This window comes from Perognathus longimembris, chromosome 10, assembly GCF_023159225.1.
Source record: "Perognathus longimembris pacificus isolate PPM17 chromosome 10, ASM2315922v1, whole genome shotgun sequence".
In the NCBI taxonomy this organism is placed as follows: domain Eukaryota; kingdom Metazoa; phylum Chordata; class Mammalia; order Rodentia; family Heteromyidae; genus Perognathus; species Perognathus longimembris.
Window position 1 is genome coordinate 7,703,060 of NC_063170.1, and position 24,638 is coordinate 7,727,697.

At 46.0% G+C, this 24,638-nt stretch overlaps 2 protein-coding genes across 4 annotated transcripts; one reads left to right on the forward strand and one right to left on the reverse strand.

The window, feature by feature from the left end:
- Positions 1-282: 282 nt before the first annotated feature.
- LOC125358169 (TERF2 interacting protein) lies at positions 283-7,036 on the reverse strand. Of its 2 annotated transcripts, none has more exons than XM_048355098.1 (3): positions 6,312-7,036; positions 5,021-5,145; positions 283-1,437 (listed from the first exon to the last, which is right to left on the reverse strand). In XM_048355098.1, the coding sequence occupies exons 1-3, from the start codon at positions 6,961-6,963 to the stop codon at positions 1,045-1,047; spliced, it is 1,170 nt and encodes a 389-aa protein (XP_048211055.1). In that variant the 5' UTR covers positions 6,964-7,036; the 3' UTR covers positions 283-1,044. The 2 variants fall into 2 exon arrangements, with proteins under 2 accessions (XP_048211055.1, XP_048211054.1); XM_048355097.1 differs by having other exon boundaries at positions 5,018-5,145.
- A 143-nt stretch (positions 7,037-7,179) lies between these two features.
- On the forward strand, positions 7,180-23,574 carry Kars1 (lysyl-tRNA synthetase 1). 2 transcript variants are annotated; one of them, XM_048355099.1, is made up of 15 exons: positions 7,196-7,276; positions 10,260-10,436; positions 12,569-12,728; positions 14,417-14,582; positions 15,213-15,306; positions 16,237-16,423; positions 16,528-16,653; positions 17,355-17,474; positions 18,818-18,980; positions 19,099-19,272; positions 20,233-20,318; positions 20,599-20,684; positions 21,375-21,501; positions 22,074-22,217; positions 23,292-23,574. In XM_048355099.1, the coding sequence occupies exons 2-15, from the start codon at positions 10,294-10,296 to the stop codon at positions 23,388-23,390; spliced, it is 1,875 nt and encodes a 624-aa protein (XP_048211056.1). In that variant the 5' UTR covers positions 7,196-7,276; positions 10,260-10,293; the 3' UTR covers positions 23,391-23,574. The 2 variants fall into 2 exon arrangements, with proteins under 2 accessions (XP_048211057.1, XP_048211056.1); XM_048355100.1 differs by lacking the exon at positions 10,260-10,436 and having other exon boundaries at positions 7,180-7,276.
- The last annotated feature ends 1,064 nt before the right edge of the window (positions 23,575-24,638 follow it).

Consider the following 24,638-nt stretch of genomic DNA (forward strand, 5'->3'; position numbering starts at 1 on the left):
AACACATTACCACCACCAGCAGATAAATAAGACAATTCTTGACTATAGGGTTTTATGTGTTTAAAAAAAAAAAAAAAGTGGGCTGGGGATATGGCCTAGTGGCAAGAGAGCCTGCCTCGTATATACATGAGGCCCTGGGTTCGATTCCCCAGCACCACATATACAGAAAACGGCCAGAAGTGGCGCTGTGGCTCAAGTGGCAGAGTGCTAGCCTTGAGCAAAAGGAAGCCAGGGACAGTGCTCAGGCCCTGAGTCCAAGGCCCAGGACTGGCCAAAAAAAAAGTGTGTGGTAGATAAACATACTGGTCATTTGACTGAAAAGGCCTTGAATACAACACCCAACAACTACAAAGTCCACAAAGTATGGGGTTTCTAGCAATCTAGAAATCAGTTCACTGCAGGATGGGATGATTTGGAAAAGTCCACAGTAAAAGACCTGCAATGACCTCTTTCCATATTACATTCTACCACAATCTAGAGCAACTTCTGCCAAAGGACAGATTCTTCACTCATGCTGGCTGACAAAACCTATGCCTCCTAATTTGTCTCCTTTGACTTTATCAAAAGGCCCTCATCACCAATAGAGCAGACACACATTCTGGCAAAGGTCTAGATTTTCCTTTAAAAATAGATGGTAGGTTGGGGACAGACTGCTCAGGAGATGGAGATCTGATGACAGAGGCAGGAAAGTCTGAGACTCTTATCCCAGTTAACCAACAAAAAGCTGGAAACAGAGCGATGGCCCATGTAGTATAATGCCAGTCTTGAATGAAAAGGCCTAGGCTGAGTTCAAATCCCACTACTGGCAGGCACACACATACACCAGGAGAAAGAAAAAAAAAGATAAAACAAATTCTTGCCACTGATAGCTCTCACTATGTCCAATTTGTTTTGGGCCAGCTACATAACTCTGCTGGGCTATTGCATCTGAGACTCGGAACAGCAGCGGCACTGGTCAGAAGGTGTCTTTCCAAGGCAAAATTCAATGGTTACAACTTTATAGCTTTGTCCATCTCACTTTCTCCTACTCTCATTTCATTTACTTCATTTCTTTCGGAATTCGATTCTCCGAGCTACATTCTGAGCACCAAATTTTTTGACCAATGCATTCCTGGTATCTTCATCATCTTTTTGTAAGTCTAGATCATCTTGTCGGGACCAAATGGGGTAGCCATCGGCTCTCTGACCTGACTCTAAAAAGGAAGAAGTTGCTTCCAGCTCACCACTATTTTTCAAGAAGGCCTGTGTAACTGTTGACAGATCCAAGTTAAATTTCTCCATTAACTGCCGGATGATTTTAATGGCAGCTCCCACCTCTGCTGTAGAAATCTTTTCTTCTTCCTCTTCCTCAGGTTGTGCTTCTGCATTTTCCTCGGGTGTAGGAGGGTCGTCATCACACATTGTTATGTGTATTTCAAAATCAGGGGTCTCATCTACCTACACAGAATGATGAGAAAGAACAGTTCTGCATGACCTAATCCAGAGCTGCAATGTGTGGTCCCTCCCAACTCCAGCCCCTTGCTCTCTGCATACCAATCACACTGGACTCCCTTTAGCTTCACCACTAATTTTACTCAAGTTCATTCACATTGGATGTACACATACGTATTATTCATGTATGTACCTGGGAAGGTGGTGTGTGCAGGTATCTGTGCTCAAGGCTATTACTCTACCATTTGAGCCACACATAAGAGTCTCATAGACTTTCCTACCCTGGCTGGCTTTGAACCGGATCCTCAGATCTCAACCTCCTGAGTAGCCAGGATTACAAGTGTGAGCCACCAGCACCCAGCTAAAGTATATATTTTATTTGTATTTTTAAAATATACTTAAAAACATATACTTTAAAAAGTATCATCATGGGCTGGGGATATAGCCTAGTGGCAAGAGTGCCTGCCTCGGATACACGAGGCTCTAGGTTCGATTCCCCAGCACCACATATACAGAAAACGGCCAGAAGCGGCGCTGTGGCTCAAGTGGCAGAGTGCTAGCCTTGAGCGGGAAGAAGCCAGGGACAGTGCTCAGGCCCTGAGTCCAAGGCCCAGGACTGGCCAAAACAAACAAACAAACAAACAAAAAGTATCATCATTTGCCATTCCTGATTTTCTCAAAAGCTATTATTCCAACACAGTATTAGAAGCTAAGCCAAATATATAGAAGAGCAAAAGTATTCCCCCCAAAAGCTAAACGTTTAATATTTTCTAATCACATTTATACTTCTGAGAAGCATAAAAATATTTTTTAAAAACCTAACTCTGGCTGGGAGCCAATGGCTCATGCCTGTGATCCTAGATACTCAGGAGGCTGAGATCAGAGGATTGTGGTTCAAAGCTAGCCCAGGCAGAAAAGTCCCTATGAGACTCTCATCTCCAATGAACCACTCAAAAACTGGAGTGGCACTGTGGCTCAAAGTGGTAGAGTGCTAGCCTTGAGCACAGTGAGGCTCAGGGACAGCACAGTTCCAGGCCCTGAGTTCAAGCCCCATAACCAATTAAAAAAAAACAAACCTCTGCACTTGTAACTTTGAAAAATATACTGAAGGGGCTATGGGTATGGCTCAGTGGTAGAATGACTGCCTGGCAAGTACAAGGCCCTGAGTTTAAAGCCACTGCCACCCAAACACCAGAAAAATTGTATAACTTTCAAAAATTCAATGCTACCCATTTGTATAGCCAGGAGCCATTGGCTCAAGCCTGTAATCCTAGCTACTCAGATCCTGAGATCTGAAGATCACGGTTTGGAGCCATCATGGGCAGGATAGTCCATGACACTTATCTCCAATCTACCACTAAAAAAATCAGAAGTGGAGCTGTGGCTCCAAGTGGTAGAGCACTAGCCTTGAGTGAGAAAGCTCGGGGACAGCACCCACAACCAACAAAAGTAAAGAAAAACATACTGAGATCAAAGTGCTCAAAGCAGGAGGTTTTATGTAGCAGGTAGCTGGCAGCTCACACCTGTAATCTTAGAGGCTCAAGAGACTAAGATTCAGATTATTGTGGTTTCAAGCCAGCCTAAGCAGAAAAGTCCTCAAGCCTCCATCTCCAAAAAAATCAACAGGCTGACTCAAGTAGTAGAACACCAACTAAACAAGCACTAGGCTCAGAGTTCAAACCCCAGTACCAGCAAATTATAAGTCTCTTTCCTGCCTGATTTCTCTCTCCCACTCAAGATGTGCTCCCCCAAACTTAAAAGCTTTGTGAAGCCTAAATCCACCCACTCTCCCTTTTCCTCTTCTGTGTTTAATTTCTCTCTCTTGTTTTTGTCGGTCATGGGGCTTGAACTCGGCCTGGGCCCTGTCCTGAGCTCTTCAGCTCAAAGCTAGTGCTTAACCAGTTGAGCCAGGCTTCAAGAAAATGGCAGTGAGGGCTGGGGATATAGCCTAGTGGCAAGAGTGCCTGCCTCGGATACACGAGGCCCTAGGTTCGATTCCCCAGCACCACATATACAGAAAACGGCCAGAAGCGGCGCTGTGGCTCAAGTGGCAGAGTGCTAGCAGCCTTGAGCGGGAAGAAGCCAGGGACAGTGCTCAGGCCCTGAGTCCAAGGCCCAGGACTGGCCAAAAAAAAAAAAAAAAAAGAAAATGGCAGTGAGGTTCACATTAGCAATGTGCACTATGAAGATACAGGAGCATGTACATGTATTGCCAAGAATGGAGCAGGAGTAGATGAGGACATCTCTTCCCTTTTCCTGGAAGATTCTGCAAGGAAGACCTGTATGTATTGAGTACTCTCTCTCCAACGCAGCTTTTTTTTTTTTTTTTTTGGCCAGTCCTGGGCTTGGACTCAGGGCCTGAGCACTGTCCCTGGCTTCTTTTTTTTTTTTTACTCAAGGCTAGCACTCTGCCACTTGAGCCACAGCGCCACTTCTGGCCATTTTCTGTATATGTAGTGCTGGGGAATTGAACCCAGGGCCTCATGTATACGAGGCAAGCACTCTTGCCACTAGGCCATATCCCCAGCCCCAATGCAGCTTTTTAGAGAACTTTCTTTTCTAGTTTTATTTTTCTAAAATCCCTAAGAACAAAAAACTGTGACATTCACAGTGAATTAAAAGCAACCAATTTTATGTGCGGAAGGAAGAGAACTTTAAAGTTACTAAAAGGAGACTTAAAGATTTTAGTGTATATAAGGTGTTTGGGCCTTGGGTTTTTGTTCTGTAAGAATTAAAAGTGATTTACACAATCCCTTTTCCAAATAGTTCTTGAGGCTTTTAATCATTTCTAAGTTGTGTTCTGAGTGTTGAATAAACTCATGTGTTTCCTGAGCTGGGTCTCAGGGAGGACCTCGGCAGGGAGCTGCTGTGCTAGGACTTCCACTCAGGAACTCCCCCGGTTCCCCTACACAGCAGTGCTGCAGCCTAGACTACCACACACCAGGCCTGGTACCAACACAGTATGAACTCTTCTTGGTTTGTTTGCGTAATCTTCTGTTATGGCTTTATTAGTCATATGATACTCTCCGGAAGCAAACTGTTGTCTCTTTTTCTTAATTTAGAGGTATGTATATTGGCATATTACACATACGCAGGAATCATATGTATTTTGATTCTTATATACATTGGCTTGTGGTCCACACAGAAAAAATTAAATTTGCATCATTCTCTAAACGTGAATAACTTCAAATCCCTTGCTTGTGATCATTCTGAGCTATGTAATGTCTTACTCTTTAGACACAACCTAATATCCCCATCAAACACCCAGACTCAAGAGGTGTGAATGGCTTGGGAGTGCTAATGGTGTTATTCCTATTTTAGCTGATTTATCTGAAACTTTCAGCTCTCTTGTAATGTTCAAGGCAAACACATATGTGCAGGGCTGCTGGTAGAATTAGAGCTGCGTGGACTCGGAAGGGCTCATAGCCTTACTCCTTGAAATGCAGGAGGATTCCTAAGCTTCCGATCACAGAAATTTTGCTTAATGTATCTCTTATATTCCTGGGCCTCATGTGGGTGAAAAGGGTAGATGGGGATAGTCAGGAGAAGGGAGGCAGGGGGAATGAAAGAGTAAATCTAGTTAATATACCACAGCTTCCTCAAACCCCTGGGTGGCTTCCACAAGCATGGTTTTCACTGTTTCTTCATTCTCCTTTATGCCTTCCTTTGCACACTCTTCTTCAGGCAAGTCTGCTGTCCTCTTAGTCTGTGGTTCTATTAGAGAAGAACAGCATAAATTAGCATTTGCCTCTTTCACACAAATCAAAAATATATTTGCCAGGTGCCAGTGGCTCACACCTGTAATCCAAACTACTCAGGAGACTGAGTAGTAGGATTACAGTTTGAAGGCCTGGCAGGAGTCTAGTAGAGAGCTAGCCTTGAGCAAAAGAGCTCAGGGATGGCACCCAGGCCCTGAGTTCAAGCCCCAGGACAACGACAACAACAACAACAAAAAGGCAGGACCTGTGCACACAAAAAAAGTAGTATATGCTGTGTAAGCTCTATCCAGAAGTAAGCCTCTGCCTTTGTAAATTTTCTTTCAGAAGACATCTGGTTTTGATTCTGGAGAGTAAAAATATACAACACATATGTCCGGTAATTCCTACAGTTGCTTCCAAGTTGTACTCTCCAAATGGGATATTCTTTTTTTTTTTTTTTTTTTTTTTTTTGGCCAGTCCTGGGCCTTGGACTCAGGGCCTGAGAACTGTCCCTGGCTTCTTCCCGCTCAAGGCTAGCACTCTGCCACTTGAGCCACAGCGCCGCTTCTGGCCGTTTTCTGTATATGTGGTGCTGGGGAATCGAACCTAGGGCCTCGTGTATATGAGGCAGGCACTCTTGCCACTAGGCTATATCCCCAGCCCCAAATGGGATATTCTTAAAGTCTGACAAACTCTGATAAATGAAAATACTCTTCAAGCTTCATTCACTTTTTGCTTTGCATTTACAGACACAATCGAACGATAACACATCCTAAGCCAGGCGCCGGTGGCTCACGCCTGTAATCCTAGCTACTCAGGAGGCTGAGATCTGAGAACCACGGTTTGAAGCCAGCCCGGAGAAGCCAGTGAGCCTTTTATCGCCAAGTAACCACCAAAAAATAAAATAAAATAAAATAAACAAAAAAGCTGCAAGTGAAGCTGTGACTCACATGGGCGAGGACCCACCTGGAGCTCAGACACGGCAACTAAGCCCTGGGTTCAAGTCCCAGTACCGGCACAAACACAACAAAAACCAAAACGGTTCCACGTTACCCTGATGTCAACAGAGGGGCAGGGCTGGGCCAAAGATGCCCCCGAGGACGGACGCGGCCGGTAGGCAAGGCTGCCCCGGCCTCGGGCCTCGGGCCCGGGCCCCCGCACGCGCCCCGCGGCCGTCCTCACCCCCGTTCTCGGCCGCCTCGGGGTCCGGCTCGGCCTTGCGCTTGAGCCTCTGCGCCTCGGGGTTCCCCGGGGCGCCCCCCAGCTGGTACTTGTGCTCCTGGCCGCGCAGGTGCTTCAGATAGCGGTCCTTCATGGACTGCCACGAGTGCTGCGTGACCGCGGACTTCTCCAAGGCTTTCCACAAGACCGTGCCGGTCACGGAGCTGGGCGAGCGGGCGTTCTCCTTCACGTAGGTCAGGATGGCCACGTCGTCCGCGTCCGTGAAGGCCAGCCGCCCGTTGAGCGGCGGCGGCGGCTCCTCGGGCTCCGCGGCGCCCTCGGCCGCAGCCCCGGCTTTGGTGTCCGAGCCCAGCCGGTAGGCCTCCAGCTCCAGCCTCTCGTTGCGCTCCACGCAGTCCAGGATGAACTGCGTGGAGATGAAGTCGCCCGCCGCCTCGGCCGCCGCCTCCCCGGGCTGGGCCAGCAGCACGGCCCCGGGCTCCTGCACCCGGCACACCGTGCCGCCGCCGTGCAGGATCAGCGTCGACAGCCGGCGCTTGGCCGGGCTGGGCCGCACGTAGAACGACATGGGGCTGCCGTCCTCCCTCACGAACAGAGTGGACGAGTGGGTGGGCCCGTTGGGGTCTTTGCCCAGATCTGCCGCCTCCGCCATGGCCGAGCCGGGTCACCACAAACTCGGACCGAAAGCTAGGTACGCGGGGCAGCTCGGCACTGCGCGTGCGCCGCACGCCAGACGCTCCCGCCCTCTCCGTCCCCGGAAGAGGCGGGGCTGTGGCGTCCACGTTCCGCTCCGCTGGACCGTGGCGCAAAGGTCCCGCCTCTTTCCCCGGAAGAGGCGGGCTTTGGGAGCTTAACCTGGAAGTAGTCGTGCTACCCTCGTTACTTTTGGGTCGGGTCGCCGGGAAGATGGCCACGCTGCAGGAGGCAGATGTGAAAGTGGGTGGCGAGCCGAAACTGAGCAAGAAGTGAGTGTCGTCCAGGGTCGTGTGAGCCTCTGTGGGGATGGGGCGGGGGGGAGGGGGGAGGTGTCGGCCCAGACCGGGAGGTGCGTCGCGGCTCCCCTGGGCCGGGGGTCCTGCTCGTGTGGCCACGCACACGCCCTGGGAGCGACGTCTCCCACCCCACCGCAACCCCGAGCCCCCCACGGCGATCGGCTGGTGCTGATGGGTCTCCCCGCCTCAGGGGAAGACCTGAGGAATGACCGGGAAGGAACGTAGAACTTGCTTCTTCCCCTCCTGCCCCTTCTGAGAAATGCCTCCCGAGCTTCCTGAACCACTCACTCCCCGGTGCACGCTGAACGCCCTCCGCCGCCTTCAGCCCTTCCTTCCCGGGCCTCACCGAGGCCGTTCTGAACACCATGTGTGCAGAGGCGTGGGTCCGTTATGGGACGGCTCTCATCTATCCATACGGGCTGTTCGGAGGATCTAGGAGAATTTTGAGTCAGTGGTCTCGTTCTGCCGGGGGCCCCGGGCTGCCCCAGGCACTGCTAAGTGTATCTTTATTAACCATCTACCCCACACCTTAGATCCTAGAAGTGTGTAGATGACCGTAGATCTAGATTAACCCACCCTTGGACTGGCAGTTTCTTCGTCTCTACATACACACTCTCCTTCCAACCTCTGTCATGAAACCATGTAACTCACAGGCAGGATAAGCTTGAGTGTGTTAATGCTCAGAAAGTACATAATTAGCAATAGGGGTGTAGTACTTCATACATAGAGTGGCTTGATGGTCACCAAACACCGTGGCTGTTTGAGAATGCATGAGCTTTAGCTTCTAATTGCCCCCTGACAGGACTGCTGTAGAGTCTTCATCCATGTCATTTTAGAAAAAGTAATTATTACCTAAATTTATGGGGTTTGCAATCACCACAATGTCATGAATGAGAGATGGATCTTATAAATGTTTGGAACTTAAGACTTCTTACTTGAGGGAAAGAAAGTTGAGTGGATTTTTTAAAAATTAAATCAGTAATTGTTTTTTTGAAAAAAATTGTAGCCAGATTTATTTTAGCATAACAGAATTAAAGTAGGGAAAAAATGGAAAGGAGATAAACATTTCCTGCAATCATTCAAGAAAATGAGAGCTGAAGACTTAGTCCTTTCCTTTCCTTTTCTCTTTTAAATGCCACGATGAAGGCTTGAACTCTGGGACTCAAGTCACTTGCTCAGCTCAACGTTTTTTGCGCACAGTGGGGTGCTCTACCACTTGAGCCACACCTCCAGTCCAGTAATTGAATTTCTGTATTGTAGGTCACAGTTGCTTTGAAAATAAGGTTTCCTATTGAATTTTTATGTAAATTTAGAAAACTAGTCAGTTCTTTTTACTTAGAGTAAGTACAACTACCACCACTACCCATGTTTTCTTGTCTTTGAGATAGGGTCTGGACAAGTGCCTAGGACAGACTTTGCCTCAGCCTCTTGAATTGAATTGGGGGGAGGAGGGGCGGGCAACACTGAACCTCAGGGCCTGGATACTGTCCCTTAGCAAAAATAGCTGAGGGACTCTACCACATGAGCCACTGTACCACTTCCTGCTTTTTGAAGGTTAGATAGGAGTCTCACAGACTTTCCTACTCTGGCTGGCTTCAAACCATGATCCTTAGATCTTGGCCTCCTGAGTAGCTAGGATTACAGGCAAGAGCCACTCAAGGGGCTTTGAAATACCACTTTTATAAGCAGCTTTTGTGTGCCAGGCACAGTATCTCATCTATATACGCTTTCTGTTGTAGTCTCATTCATAATCTTGCAATGCTAGCATTAATGTCTAATTTTCAGAGTGATCAAGTGATGTATGGTAAAGTGTGTTCACAAGGCCTGAGGTATAGTTTAGTGGTAATATGCTTACATTACATACAAAAGAACCTAAATGATCCCCAGCACTGCATAGCCCCCCCCCTCCCCCCCCCCCCCCCCCCCCCGCCAAGTTGGTGTCCTAGCACTAATCTGAAGAACTGAAGCAGAAATCTAAAGCCCTGGGTCAAGTCTGTAATTCCAAGCCCCTGATATTTTTGCTAATTGTACTGTACTGCTTCACATTGCTTTACAATAAAAAAAAAAGTGTTGATTTTATATCATCCTCTAGTGATTGTGGGCTAGAATAATTTTTGTGGTTAACATTCTCTTCCTAATTGCTCTTGGAACATTCCTGGTCTAAAATCTTTACTGACCACAGTGTTAGGCTTAAGACCAGATGTACTGCTTGCTCAAAGGACTCATTCTCAAAAGAAAGATACCCTCAAGTTTATTTGAACACTTAGAGTGTAGTTTCTGTAATTGTTTCCTTGCAGAGTTAGTGGTGGAGCCTTTCTTTTTGGCTCCAGGAATTGCAAGCAATTCTTATCTTTGATTTAGAGATGTTTGCTGTGGCTTATTTCCCTCCAACCCCCACAGCTGAGAACAGGGTCGCAGTATGTTCCCCAGGCTAGGTCAGGCTCCTCAGCTCAAATGATCTTCCCGCCTCAGACTCCTGACAATCAGAGACTGCAGGCATGTTCCACTATATGCAGCTGTATATAGTTTACATTGTCTAAAGTTTGTGTTTGACAGAGCTATTTTTCCCTGGGTTTCATGTGCTTCCCATCGCCATCTTGCGTCTAGGTACTTCAACTTTTTTCCTCAAAAATACACTTTAGGACTTCAGAAAATTGCCTTCTGACTTTAATATTCTAAAATGTGATCATTGTTCTACATGTAAGATATTGGCTGACTTGTATTTGACTCTCTGACCTAGGTCAGAAACACACATTATTTTCCATAGCCAGGAGTGAGATGATTTTAGTTGCACAACAGTGATTTCACAGGATTGGCTGTTTGTTGAAGAGGGCCTGAAGTTAAATGGGACAAAAAGGTAGTACAGAATGGCTCAGCTCCCCCTGTGCAAAGTGTGTAGGTTGAGTGCATGTGTACTGTCTGTCCCATCTGACTCCACATCTCTGTTTCCTGCTAGGTCGTGGCAGTAATTAGTTCCAGGGTGTTCTGCCATGTTGATGCAAGCTGCTCTAAGGCTTGGTAGGGGGTCCCTGCGCCAAACCTGGGCAGAGTGGGGTCAGAGGGACCTTCGACTGGGCCAACTTGCTCCTTTCACAACGCTGCACAAGGACAAGCCACTTTCTGATAAAAGAAGGTGGGTGGCCATTACCTTCTTTATTGCTCTGGGAGCAAAAATCCTTTCCTCCAGCATCTATTAAGCCCTTAGTCAAGTCTTTGGATTTGCCACTAAAAAAAAAAAAAAAACTCTACTATCAGAACCAATAGTTCTTTCTTTCTTTCTCTCTTTTTCGTTTTACAGCTTTTTTTTTTCTGGTTAATTGGAGATAAGAGTCTCATGAACTTCTCTGCCCCTTTGGGTCTTGACTCCACATTCTCAAATCTCAGCCTCCTGAGTAGCTAGGATTACAGGCACGAGCCACCAGCACCCAGCTTGGCTTTAAACTCTTGACTTGAGTCTCTGGAGTGCTGGGGTTGCTGGTGTGTGCTTCCCTACAGTCTTATGATGTGAGTCTTATTCTAGGACAATGCTGACAAAAAGATCTCTATTTGTATAAAGAATTTGTAATGCCAGTTATTTTGCCTCTTCTGCTCTTGTTTTGTTTCATGGTTTTGTTTGCTCTTAGGATTAATTTGGGTCTGGTTTTGGTGTTGTCCTGAGGATCTTTCTGGACTCTTCTTAGAAATGATTTAAGAACAGTATCCTAGTTGAAGGGATTGCAGGCTTATCTTGGTCCTAGGAAGAAACCAGGTAGCCTTGGATGCCCGCTGGTGGGAGAGTATTTGCTGAGTTCAGACTCTAGGACCGTCTCTCCCCCACCCCAACCCCCAAAAGATGTTCAGTTCCAATCCTTGATACAATTTTTGATTAACTGTTGAAAAATGAAGGGCTAGTGACCAGCTGCTGAGACACACAGCTCCTGGGGAGTCTGAGCCATAGGATTGTAAGTCGGAAGCCAGGCTGAACAACTTACCAAGAAGTAAAAAGGCAAAAGGTTAAGATTGTAGCTCAGTGTTAAAGCATTTGCCTAGCACATAAAAGACCCTGGGTTTCAGTCCCAGTACTGCTATGGATTAATGACTAACAAATCAATAAATTTTGGAAAAGGAAGGAAAGAGAAGAAAATGAAGCATGTACTCCAAGACCAGACAGCACAAAAGCATAACTTGGAATCTTTTCCAGTGATTCACCATAGAGTATTTAACTATTTAACTATCATCCTTGGTTTGAAAGAATATCCACAGGTTCTCTTTAAGTAATGAGTGTATCACTATCCAAAAATAACATGTTCTCTTTCTAGATTCAGTCAAGCTTTCTTTAGGGATGCTTGGTTTGGTTTTTGAATTTCAGGTAACAAGAACCAAGAGTTTGAATGAGGAGAAATTTGACTAAATACATAAAAGTTGTATGGTTTCTAACCTAAATGCGGATTGTGGAGGGTTTAAGATAGTGACGGATACCGAGCACAGTTCTCATCTGGGCACTTAGTGGCAGGGTTGTTTCTTTACCAGCATCTGCCTTCACAACCACTGAGAGGTGTCTTGTTTCCACTTTCTAAATGGGGAGAAGTTAGGTCATTTGCCAAAGGTCACATAATTGGTAGGTATGTCAGAATTGAGCCATAGACAGTTTGACTACAGAGATGATGTATCCTTGGTGTTAAACTTTATTGTACCCTTATCTGTTGTCAAAGCCAGGCTCCAGTGGGCCAGTATGGACAGCTTTCCCAGAGAGATTGTCCATGGTCTGTCTCCCTGAGTCCAATCCCAACTCTACTTTGGGAAGGGCGTGGAGGGTGTGGCAGACATAGCTGTCCCCTCTCAGGTTAATTGGTACTAGAGGAGCTTAATCTGGAATACCACGTAACTAAGATTTGATTTGTGGTCTCAAGAGCTTTGTAGCCTGTGAATGTTGAGTCCTATCCTCCTGATTTGTAGGAAAATCCCTCCCCCCCATTCTATATGTAAACTAATATGTAGGATTTCTTTGTCTAGTGCATCTTGGTTTTAGTTGAGCCTAGGGCCAAGTGGAGACTGAACAGACTGAAAACTATCTTTTGGATCTTTGTCCTAAGCATATTTTTCCCTTGTCTTTTTCACATACAGAGTTTAGTGAGAAAGGGGCTGGGGTTGGAGAGTGTGGTGGGGGCTTGTCACTGAACAAGCGCATTTCCCCCAGGTTATTCATGGCTCTGAAAAGTGGCTATGGTACAGAAGGCAGAGGGCTCCTCGGGCACTGTTCACACTGATTGCTTTCATTCCCAACAGTGAGCTAAAGAGACGCCTGAAAGCTGAGAAAAAAGTGGCAGAGAAAGAAGCCAAGCAGAAGGAGCTCAGTGAGAAACAGCTAAGCCAGGCCACTGCGGCTGCCACCAACCACACCACAGACAATGGCGTGGGTGCTGAGGAGGAGAGCCTGGACCCAAACGTGAGTCCCCTGGGCACTGGCACTATTGGACGTGGGAAAGCTGCTGCTGAGGCTTTTGGCAGATTTCCTTGGGCCTGGGCAATGGGAAGGACCAATGACTAAGGAGATTAACAGGTGCAAGGCCTGGGTCACTTCCTGTAGGTAAGGGGAGAAGGGGAGGTCACAGAACATGCCATGCCTCTGGCTAAATGCACAGGCGCTGGTTTTTGTTGTTTTTTTATATTGTCTCCCAACAGGCAGCTGAGAGAATCCACATCCCACAGGCCAGATCCACCCACCTATCCTCTCCCCCAACTTCATCCTTCCCTTTGTAGGTTTGTACAGAACATTGAGTGGAACACAGCCCGCCCATTTGTTTACATCTCTCCAAGGCTGCTTTCCCCTGACAACACCAGAGTTGAGAAGTTGCATCAGGAAGAGCTTGCTGAGCCCTGCTGTAGAATGTCCCTGTTTGCATTCTACAGGTCCCCTAGGCCTGCCTCAGGGCAAAGTCTAATGTACAGTCACGGACAGGTGACTAGTTGAGAAGGGAAATGACTTCACCATGTAGGTTCAGTCACCCAAACCAACGAAACATTTTCTCCTTTTTGTCTTCATTTCCAGCTGTAAGTCAGCCCACCGTGCCTGTGTATATGCATATACGCCTCTGTCTGTGTGTGTGGTCCTTGAACTCAGGGCTTGAGCACTGTCCCTGAGCATCTTTTGTTCAAGGCTAGCACTCTTACCACTTGAGCCTCAGCACCACTTCCAGCTTTTTCTGTGTAGTTTATTGGAGATAAGCATCACAAACTTTCCGTCCCAGGCTGACTTTGAACTGTGATCCTCACAGCCTCCTGCATAGCCAGGATTACAGGCTTGAGCCACCAGCATCTGTCAACCATGCATTTTAAAATTTTTACTTTATTGTTATTATAGAGGTGATGTACAGTGGGGTTACATTTACATGCATCAGGTTATGGGTACATTTCCTGGGTGTTTTTTTTTTGGCCAGTCGCAGGACTTGATCTCAGTGCCTGGCCTGGGCACTCTACCACTTGAGCCACACAGAGCCACTTTTGGCTTTTTCTGTTTATGTGGTACTGAGAATCGAACTTGGGGCTTCATGCATGCTATTCAAGCACTCTACCACTCACTAAGCCACGTTCCCCGCCCAACATTTCCTTTCATACAGTGTCATCTGTTCCCTCCCATTCCCACCCACAAGTTGGATGGTTCACTTTCATCAACATCCAGTGCACTCCACTGCTGGACTTTTTCACCCTTTTTCCTCTAATTCTGTGCCCTCCTCCTACCCTCCCACAAATATTCACATAAATACACCGTGTATATAAGGTAAAGAATACAGAATCCTCAGAAAAAGAAAAAACAATTTTTTTACAAGTCCTTTGTTTCAGTATGTGTATTATTTTATATGCATATTAAGAGGCACACCTTCATGATTCTTTCCTAAGACTGTCCTCTTCTGGTGTCACTGTATGTGACTCTCCATATGTCATATCCCTGTAACCATGCATATTTTTAAATGTGAATCTCATTTCATTCAGTTCTATGGTTCCGAGAGTATGGAGGGCATACATAGGGAAAGTCTGAATAATTGGGGCCCCTCTGGGATAGAATCCAGTCCTCTGCTAGATGGGCCCCTCCTCTGGCCGGGTTCAACTTTGTAATGACTCTTTGTTGTCTAACAGCAATACTACAAAATCCGCAGTCAAGCAGTCCAGCAGCTGAAGGTCAGCGGGGAGGACCCGTACCCACACAAGTTCCATGTAGATATCTCTCTTACCCACTTCATCCAAGAATACAGTCACCTGCAGCCTGGGGACCACCTGACTGACATTACCCTAAAGGTGGCAGGTAGGGAAACCCCCTGGGAGTTCACAGAGATCCCATAGCAGGCTGGCCTCTTTCCTAATGGATCCTGTATGTTGCTTTTCAGCCGTTGTCTCTTCCTTTGTTGTTTGATGATGAGTGTTTGTTATTAGCATATAATTACAAAGGATTCCCATACATGTACATAATGTATTTTGATCACAGTGATAGCCTCTCTTGGTGGGGGAGGGGGTTATGGGTGTGTTCTGATACTGGGAATTGACCTTAGCCCCTAGTTCTCACTTGGCTTTTTTCCCTCACCTGGTACTCTACCACTTGAGCCATACCTCCACTTTCTAGAGAGGGTATGACTATGATCAAAATGCATGTTGTTTTGTTGTGTTGTCTCTTCTTTTTGTGCCAGTATCAGGGCTTGAACTCAGGACCTTGAGCTCCTGCTTGTTTTATGGCTGGTGCTCTACCTCTGCCATTGGAGCCATATCTCCAGTCCCTTTGATTGGTTTTAATAAGAACCATTGGTGGAGGAACAAAAGCAAGACTGAAAGCTCAAGTCACATCAGATTGTTTATATTGCAGAGGGAGCTTTCTTGGTACTGATACCATGAAATGGCTTCTGGTCTTATCTATCCATATTTTGGCTGTTCTTTTTCCTAGGTAGGATCCATGCCAAAAGAGCTTCTGGGGGAAAACTCATCTTCTATGACCTTCGGGGAGAAGGAGTCAAATTACAAGTCATGGCCAATTCCAGGTACATAGAATTACTTCCTAGTTACAGGCCTTTTCAGGCCAACCTAAAGCAACAAAGACATTCAGATAGAGGCTGATAATGGCCATATTTTTTCCATTGCTGTTTTAAAATTAGATTAAGAAGAAGGGGAAAACCTGGTTCAGTAACTCACACCTGTAATCCTAGCTAGTCAGGAGGGTAAGATCTTAGGATCACAGTTAGAAGCCAGCCTGGGCAGAAAAGCCCCTGTGCGATTCTTATCTCCAATAAACTACTCAAAAAAGCTGGAAGCTAGAAGCGGTGCTGTGCCTCAAGTGGTATAGCGCTAGCCTTGAGCACGAAGGAGCTCAAGGACAGCACCCAGGTCCTGAGTACAAGCCCCAAAACTAGCCCAAAAAAAAGGAGGAGGAGGAGGAGGAGGGAAACAAGGTTGGGTAAGGTTGGAGGAGGTTATACAGGCTAGACTATCTGCTTGCCTGGAAAGTGATTATTACTTTCAGGTTGTATTATTACACATAAATAACACAAGATATAAAACTGTAAAAAACAAAGAATCCTCTGTAGCAGTTGCCTCTTATTTGTTGAGCTTTTGAAACTTGCATTAATAATTGGGTGAGGGGGCTGGGAATATGGCCTAGTGGCAAGAGTGCTTGCCTCCTACACATGAAGCTCTCGGTTCGATTCCTCAGCACCACATATATGGAAAACGGCCAGAAGGGGCACTGTGGCTCAGGTGGCAGAATGCTAGCCTTGAGCAGGAAGAAGCCAGGGACAGTGCTCAGGCCCTGAGTCGAAGGCCCAGAACTGGCCAAAAAAAAAAGATAAACAAATGCCAGTAGAACAAACCAGAAAAAATATTTAAAAAAAAAATTGGGTGAGGGTTCCAGTGTAAACTAGTGGTGAGTACTGATTCAGACTACTGTATAGTGAATTACATTGCCTTCCACTCAGGAACTATAAATCAGAGGAAGAATTTATTCGCATCAATAACAAACTGCGTCGAGGAGACATAATTGGAGTTCAGGGGAATCCTGGGAAAACCAAGAAGGGTGAACTGAGCATCATTCCCTACGAAATCACTCTCTTGTCTCCCTGTCTGCATATGTTACCTCATCTACACTTTGGCCTCAAAGACAAGGTAAGCACTCACAGCTTTCCAGCTGTGGCACAGGATGTAGTCTACTTGTTTTATTCTGCCATTGAATAAAGCGAGGCACGTCTTAACTGCTGCTTTTGGTTTAGGAAACAAGGTATCGCCAGAGATACTTGGACTTGATCCTGAATGACTTTGTGAGGCAGAAGTTTATCGTCCGTTCCAAGATCATCACATATATCCGAAGTTTCTTGGATGAGCTGGGATTCCTAGAGGTGAGAGGAGGGAAGGTTGCCTGCCTGCCATGCACGTGGCCGCCTTGCTCTGCTTGCCTCTTGCAGCCCTCCCCCCCTCTCCCAATGCATGCCTGACAGCATCTTTTTTCCTTGTTCCATCTTATTTGATGTCCTCATTAGGAAAGCAGCAACTGACATCCACAATAGTGAGCAAGGTGTAGCATCATCTGCGTGCTAATAATGCCATGTTTGGTATGTTAATAAGTTACTTAGTGGTGGATTTTTGTAACTTAAAAAAAAATGTGAAAAAAGGCAAATGCATGTATCGTATAACAAATCCAATACAGCCAGGCGGTGCTCTTGTTCTTCTTTCAACTAACTTCCCTCCCTAAACTTGACATTAATGTCTCCTTCCTCACCATTTCCCGTGAATGTGCACAGACAAACTTATGCATGTAGCAGGTGGGGTTTGCATGAGTGTTTTGAAGCAGCTATTTCGTATCTTGCTTTATGTATGTTTAATAAATGAAGTCACTCTTTCGATAGACCTACCTTTCTACTTCGCATGTTCTGTTCTAGAAAAATCAAGCAATCTGTTCTTTTTCAAGCAGTGCATTACTTCTGAACTGATTGTCACGTGGGGATGTGATACACATAGGCTGTGCTACATAAAAAGCATGAGCTGTCTCCAAGGCTTTCTGGTTATCTCCAGACAAACTGTTTTTCCCTGTCTCTTTTAGATCGAAACTCCTATGATGAACATCATCCCAGGGGGAGCCGTGGCCAAGCCTTTTATCACTTACCACAACGAGCTGGACATGAACTTGTACATGAGAATTGCTCCAGAACTCTACCATAAGGTAGTTGTTCATAACACACCTGTTCCCTTGAAGAGCAAAGGCTGAAAATCATTGGCTAGACAGTGTTGGGTTGGTCACAAATAAGACAGCCACTAAGGATAAAAGAGCCCAAGTGTTATGAATTGTCAGGGTTTTTTTTTTTAACAGTTCTAAAATTTCTCTGCAAGATTAAGAGCATTACAGGGTAGACAGCAAAGGGGTGATATACACCCTAACCTCTGATTACCCTCATATTTTTCAGTTTACAGTTTTCTTAACTTTTAGTCTTTTATGGAAGAACATAGTCTCTCTATCTATTTCTCCCCCCCCAGAAGATATATATCTTCATACACATATGAATATGGATATATTTATATCTTCACATAGATATCTTCAAATAACTAGCCATAGCATTCTGGATTCTTTTTTTTTTTTTTTTTTTTTTGGCCAGTCCTAGGCCGTGAACTCAGGGCCTGAGCACTGTCCCTGGCTTCTTTTTTGCTCAAAGCTAGCACTCTGCCACTTGAGCCACAGCGCCACTTCTGGCCATTTTCTGTATATGTGGTGCTGAGGAATTGAACCCAGGGCCTCATGTATATGAGGCAAGCACTCTTGCTACTAGGCCATATTCCCAGCCCCCATTCTGGATTCTTAGTTGTAGACAACCAAACCTACTGTAACTAAAGCCAACGCACATCTGTATATAAGGAATCTCACATGAAGGATCAGGGAACTGTGCTTGGAGCCTGCATAACTACAAATGACCTGGATCTCATTCTCAAGCTGGTATCCTAGAGAATGCCATCTTTACCACTAGACGTGCAGCATCTCTGCAGCTGCTGTCTGTCTGTAAGCTAGAGGTCTCTGGGTCCCTCACCTAAATGAATTCTGTGTAGTACTTCTCACTGTTATAGCTGAAGCTGAATCACAAAAGGCCTCTCTGGATAGGTGAAATAAGACCAAGATAGGGAATACCCATGCCACAAGAAAAGTATAACAACTGGCCACCACAAGGGTCTAAACGAACCAAAGCACTAGGAACTTGGCATAGACAAAACAGCTAAAGTATGAACAACAGTCAGAAGAAATTTCCCAGCTCTGTGAAGACAGAATTAGCTGCCTGGGGCTGGGAATATGGCCTTGTGGTAAAGTGCTTGCCTTGCATACATGAAGCCCTGGGTTCGGTTCCTCAGCACCACATATATAGATAAAAGCCAGAAGTGGCGCAGTGGCTCAAGTGGTAGAGTGCTAGCCTTGAGCAAAAAGAAGCAGGGACAGTGCTCAGGCCCTGAGTTCAAGCCCCAGGACAGGCAAAAGAAAAAAAAAAAAGAATTAGCTGGCTGACCAAAGCCTTGTGTTCCTAGATGCTGGTGGTTGGCGGCATTGACCGGGTTTATGAAATTGGACGTCAATTCCGGAATGAAGGCATTGATCTGACTCACAATCCTGAGTTCACCACCTGTGAGTTTTACATGGCATATGCAGATTATCATGATCTCATGGAAATCACCGAGAAGATGATTTCAGGTGAGCCTTATTCTTCTCATATCTCAGACTTGGGGTGGGGGTGGGGAGACTGGTGTGCTACCTCCAGAAGATTACTTCTTGTACTTTGCTCTCACGAAGTGGCTCATTTCTCTCCTAGGAATGGTTAAAAGCATTACAGGCAGTTATAAGATTTCCTATCACCCTGATGGCCCAGAGGGCCAAGCCCATGAGATTGACTTCACCCCACCCTTCCGGAGAATCAGCATGGTGGAAGAGCTTGAGAAAGCCCTCGGGGTGAAGCTGCCTGATACTAGCCTATTTGAAACTGAAGGTATACGTGTGTACACGTATGTGTACTTTTTATTCAGTACTGAACTTTGAAGTGAAGACCTCACACTAGCCGGGCACTCTTAACAGTTGAACCATGCCACCAGCCTTTTTGCTTTTTTGCCATGCCTGAGGCTTGAACTCAGGGCCTAGGCACTATCCCTGAGCTTTTTTGCCCAAGGCTAGTGCTCCCCACTTCTGGCTTTCTGGTGTTTAATTGGAGATAAGAGCCTCACAGAGTTTCCTGCCCAGACTGCCTTAGGACTGAGGCCCTCCGTTCTCAGCCTCCTGAGTAGCTAGGATTACAGGCATTAGCCACCAACACCAGGCCTGCTTCAGATATTTTTTGTTGTTGTTGCCAGTCCTGGGGCGTGGACTCAGGGCCTGAGCACTATCCCTGGCTTCTTTTTGCTCAAGGCTAGCACTCTACCACTTGAGCCACAGCGCCACTTCTGGCTTTTTATCTATACATGTGGTGCTGAGGAATCGAACCCAGGGCTTCATGTATACAAGGCGAGTACTCTACCACTAGGCCATATTCCCAGCCCCTGCTTCAGATATTTTTGAGACAGGATCTCACTTTTTGCCCAGGCTCTCCTGGACTGCGCTCCTACTCGTGCTTCCTTGTGTCACCAGGGGTGATGTGGGCCACTGCCCCCAGCCATTGGTTGAGGTGGAGTCTCATGTACTTTCATGTCCAGGCTGACCTCAAAAATGTGATCCTCTAACGTCTGTCTCCCAAGTAGCTAGGTTTATATACTTGAGCCCATGCCCACTGTGTTGTTGTTGGGTTTTGTTTTGTTTTGTTTTTTAGACAAGGTCTCACTGGGTAGCCTCAAACTTACAGTTCTTCTTTCTCCTCACAAGTGCTAGGATTATAGGCACACACTACCACACCCAGCCTTATATATGTTTTTATTGGGCTATTTGATGGTCTGACCTGGATGTTTGATTTATATCATAGAAACTCGCAGAATTCTTGATGATATTTGTGTGGCAAAAGCTGTTGAATGCCCTCCACCTCGGACAACGGCTAGACTCCTAGACAAGGTGAGAGGTCACGCCCTATCAAGCCCTCAGCAGCGCTCAGTGCCCCCCACACCCATTAGGAAATGGGTCCCAGTGGGAAAAGTAGTTTTCCACAGCTTCATAGGAAAACCACTAGAGGCAGGGGAGAATTACTCTTGAACTATGTATTATCTCAGTTAATCCTTTCCATCCTTTGAAAAGCTGTAGGATAAACCCATTTAGAAGGAATTGAGACCTCCCCCTGAACTGGGACTGTGAAAATATTTAAAAGTAATACCTATTTCTCCTTTGTTCCGTTAAGCTCGTTGGGGAGTTCTTGGAAGTAACATGCATCAATCCTACATTCATCTGTGATCACCCGCAGATAATGAGCCCTTTGGCTAAATGGTAAGATAAAAGTATGGCATTTCAATTGCCTATTGCTGCATAGCAACCCCAAAACTTAACTAATTTGAACCAACAATTTATTTTCAAGTTACACTGTCTTTCTGCTCCATGTGATAAGGGCTTTTTTCTTCTTTTTCTTTTTTTAGTTTTAGCAAGGATTCACTTTAGTATAACAGTGTTAAAAAGTAGGAGGAGATGGAAAACCTTTCCCCATTCCCTGCACAGGAAATGAGAGTTAAAGAGTCATGTGTTTTTTTTTCCCCCACTGGGAATTCTGCCAGGGACTGTGGTTCCCCTCCACACGTCCTCTCCCATTTGTGGTGTCTTTGTGGCATTGTAGTGTGAGCCTCCTTTTAACATAGCTGTTGGGTTCCCAGAGGGATGCATCCCAAAGAAAAACACACTTCCACACGCAAACGAATATTCATGCTTCTGTGGACACCTTACTGGTCAAATCAAGTCATGGCCAGCCCAGAGTCCACCCAAGAGAGATGGATGCAGAAGGGCAGACGTTCTGGCCCATTAGGAAGGTGCTCTAAGCCTCCCGTCTCTCTCACCCTCACTGTCATACCAGGTGATTTGGGGCTGAGGCTACATGCAGGCTTTACTCTACTTTTTGAGTCAACCATCATTCAGAGAGTCTTGTACCAGGGACCGTAAATTCACCCTTGCTTTTGGCCTGGTTCCCAGGCACCGCTCCAAAGAGGGTCTCACTGAGCGCTTTGAGCTGTTTGTCATGAAGAAGGAAGTGTGCAATGCCTACACGGAGCTGAACGATCCCATGCGGCAGCGGCAGCTGTTCGAAGAACAGGCTAAGGTGAGAGAACAGTGCGCACCCTCATCAGAAAGTGCGGTGCGTGCTTGGCCAAGAAACCGCATCTCCAAAGGAAGACTTTGGTTTGGGCTGTACGAGACCAAAGAGGGGCTTGAGTTTGTACAAGGTGCACAGTGTTTGTTTCGACACTAGGAAAACGTGACTTTTCTGAGATTGCACTTTTCTCATATTGCATCTTCCATTTCTCAGATTGCTTGAGGAGGATGCAAAGCAGATAAAGATAGAAAGCAGACAGGGCCCTGAAGGCTGCCTGTACTGTCATGTCACTGGCAGGTGCTTTCAGGAACTAGGAGACACACGATACAATCCCATACTCTGTGCTGGTTTTCCCGGCATCCCAGAATCCCCAGCAGTGGAAGTAGTGTATTTCAAGGAAATTTGTATGTATTCTGGAGTAGCTTTCATCAGTCCTGACCTGTGAGCCTTTGAGAGAAGTAACCGCATCCCAGACTTACAGGGAAATGAATTCCCAGCACGTCCCAGTGAAAACCTTCTGTTGCCTTCCGCACTGAGCTGCCTTGGCACACGTTATCTTTTGCTTCTCTGTATTCTAGGCAAAAGCTGCCGGTGACGACGAGGCCATGTTCATAGATGAGAACTTCTGCACTGCTCTGGAGTATGGGCTGCCCCCAACTGCGGGCTGGGGCATGGGCATCGACCGCCTCACCATGTTCCTCACAGACTCCAACAACATCAAGGTACACAGCTGTTCTCCATAGCGCCCCCTTCCCCAAAGCCCAGGGTGGGAGGCCCGGAGGGTAAACAGCACTGGGCAGGAGGAGCAGCAGGCAACTGCATCATCATCTGACCCCGGAGGGCTTTAGTTCTTCTCTACTGACACAGGAGAATGTTTGCATTTCATGAGTTTCTGGGGACATGATACCTGTATAAGCTTTGTTTTGGGGTTTTTTTGCTGTTGTTGGTTTTGGGTTTAGGTAATACTGGGGATTGAACTCAGGGCCTCGTGCTTCCCAGGTAATCTCTATACTACTTGAGCCACACCCAGCTGGCTTGTTTAAATCAGCCTAATCAATGTGGAAATGGTCCCTGTCCTTTTTATTTTTTTGGCCAGTCCTGGGACTTTAACTCCAGGGTCTGGGTACTGCACTGCCCCTGAGCTTCCTTTGCTCAAGGCTAGCACTCTGCCTCTTGAGTCACTGCACCACTTCCAACTTTTTCTGTTTATGTGGTACTGAGGAATTGAACCCAGGGCTTCATGTATCTAAGCAAGCACTCTACTACTAAGCCTTATTCCCAGTCCCCCGTCCTATTTTTATAAAGCAAGAATAGTGTGTGTGTGTGTGTGTGTGTGTGTGTGTGTGTGTGTGTGTGTGTGTGTGTGTGTCTGTCTTTCTGTCTCTGTGTGTCTTGGTACTTGAACTGGAGGTCTATGTGCTATCTCAAGGCCAACACTCTACCTCTTGCCACAGCTTACTTCCAGCTTTTTGGTGATTAATTGAAGATAAGAGTCTTACAGACTTTCCTGCCCGGGCTGGCTTTGAACCTTGATCCTCAGATCTCAGCCTCCAGAGTAGCTAGGATTATAGGTGTGGCTCACACCAGTGCCCAGCTAGGAAATAAACTTTAATCGAACATGTGTTTATTCATTGCTTTGACTTGATGTCCTAAGCAGCGCTGTACACAAAATTGGAGCATACGGATCTCTGGACTGAGTTGGTAACAACATTCAAAGAAAATACATAGATCGCTCTTTTAAAAAAAAAATGTTAAAGTGCTCTGCAGCATCAAAACACATTTATGATCTTTTGCAGGAAGTACTTCTGTTTCCTGCCATGAAACCTGAAGACAAGAAGGAGACTGTAGCAGCCACTGATACACTGGAAAGCTCAACAGTTGGTACTTCTGTCTAGAAAAGAATGACAAGTCTTATAACTCAGGCAATTTTGCATTTCTGCAAAAGATAAAATCTGTGAGGGAAATCTTTTATGTCGTCATCTATCCGACCACAGTTCTGTTCAGACGCCAGAAGAGGAAAAAAAGGAATTACAAATTTCTTTTTACTCCTTGTCAACAAATAAACCACTTATCTCTTTACCTTGAGGTTGTCAGCTTTTTTCCTTAGACTGCTGGCCTAATGACTGTTTAGGGTTCTACTATGTTATTAGTTTGTGTTAATGGGAGTGGGAGGGAAGACATGGAGGGCCTTTTTTTAAATTGTTTTTTGGTGGCACTGAGATTGAACCATGATATGACACATTAGACAAGTGCTAATTGCTCTAAAATTGTTTATTTCTCCTCTGTGCCATGCATTGTTCTGAGGAATTAGGTATACAGTAGTAAACAAAAACTATCACTCTTTGTTGTATGACAAGGAATTTGTCATTGGCACCTCAGCAAAGCCTCCGTAGGAGTCCCAATTTGGGAATCGCCAGTCTACTTTTGCAGATTTAAATTTCTGTTACTGGCAAAATGGTCTGATCATGCAGAATTTACCTAACCACATGAGGGCCTATGTAGCCTTCCCACCCCTGCTGGTTTTAAAGCAGGTTGTCTTTGATAAGAGGGTGTGAATGAAGGTAGGGACCATCTTCTCTCCATGAGAGAGAACAGGATCAAGAACAAACAAGGGATAGGACTGGAGGCCACACTGTCCATGCAAACCACTGGAAAAAGCTACAGAGAAAGTTAGGAATGACATTAAGGTTCATTTAATAGAAGGCTGGAACCAAACACTAGCCATCTGGACTTAGAGGAGGCCAGAATTAAAGGACTGAAGCAACAGTGGACAACTTGCATGTGGATCTGGCAGGAAAATTGACAGGAGTGGCAAGGTCATATAAAGGACTTGTCAACTCATCAAACCACTGAAGGTTCCAGATTTACTGATTTCTCTACTAGAGTAATCAGAACAAGACATGGTCCTTAGCTTCTAGACATGTAGGGGAAAAGAGATTTAATAAATCATCCCCAGAAAATGTGTAGAATGGCAGCTTTGATAAATGCTTTGAAGGACAAATACATGAGATATTGAAATGCCATGATGGGGGCTGGGAATGTGGCTTAGCCTAGCATGCATGATGCTCTGGGTTTGATTCCTCAGTATCACATAAACATAAAAGCCGGAAGTGGTGCTGTGGCTCAAGTGTTAAAAGTACTAG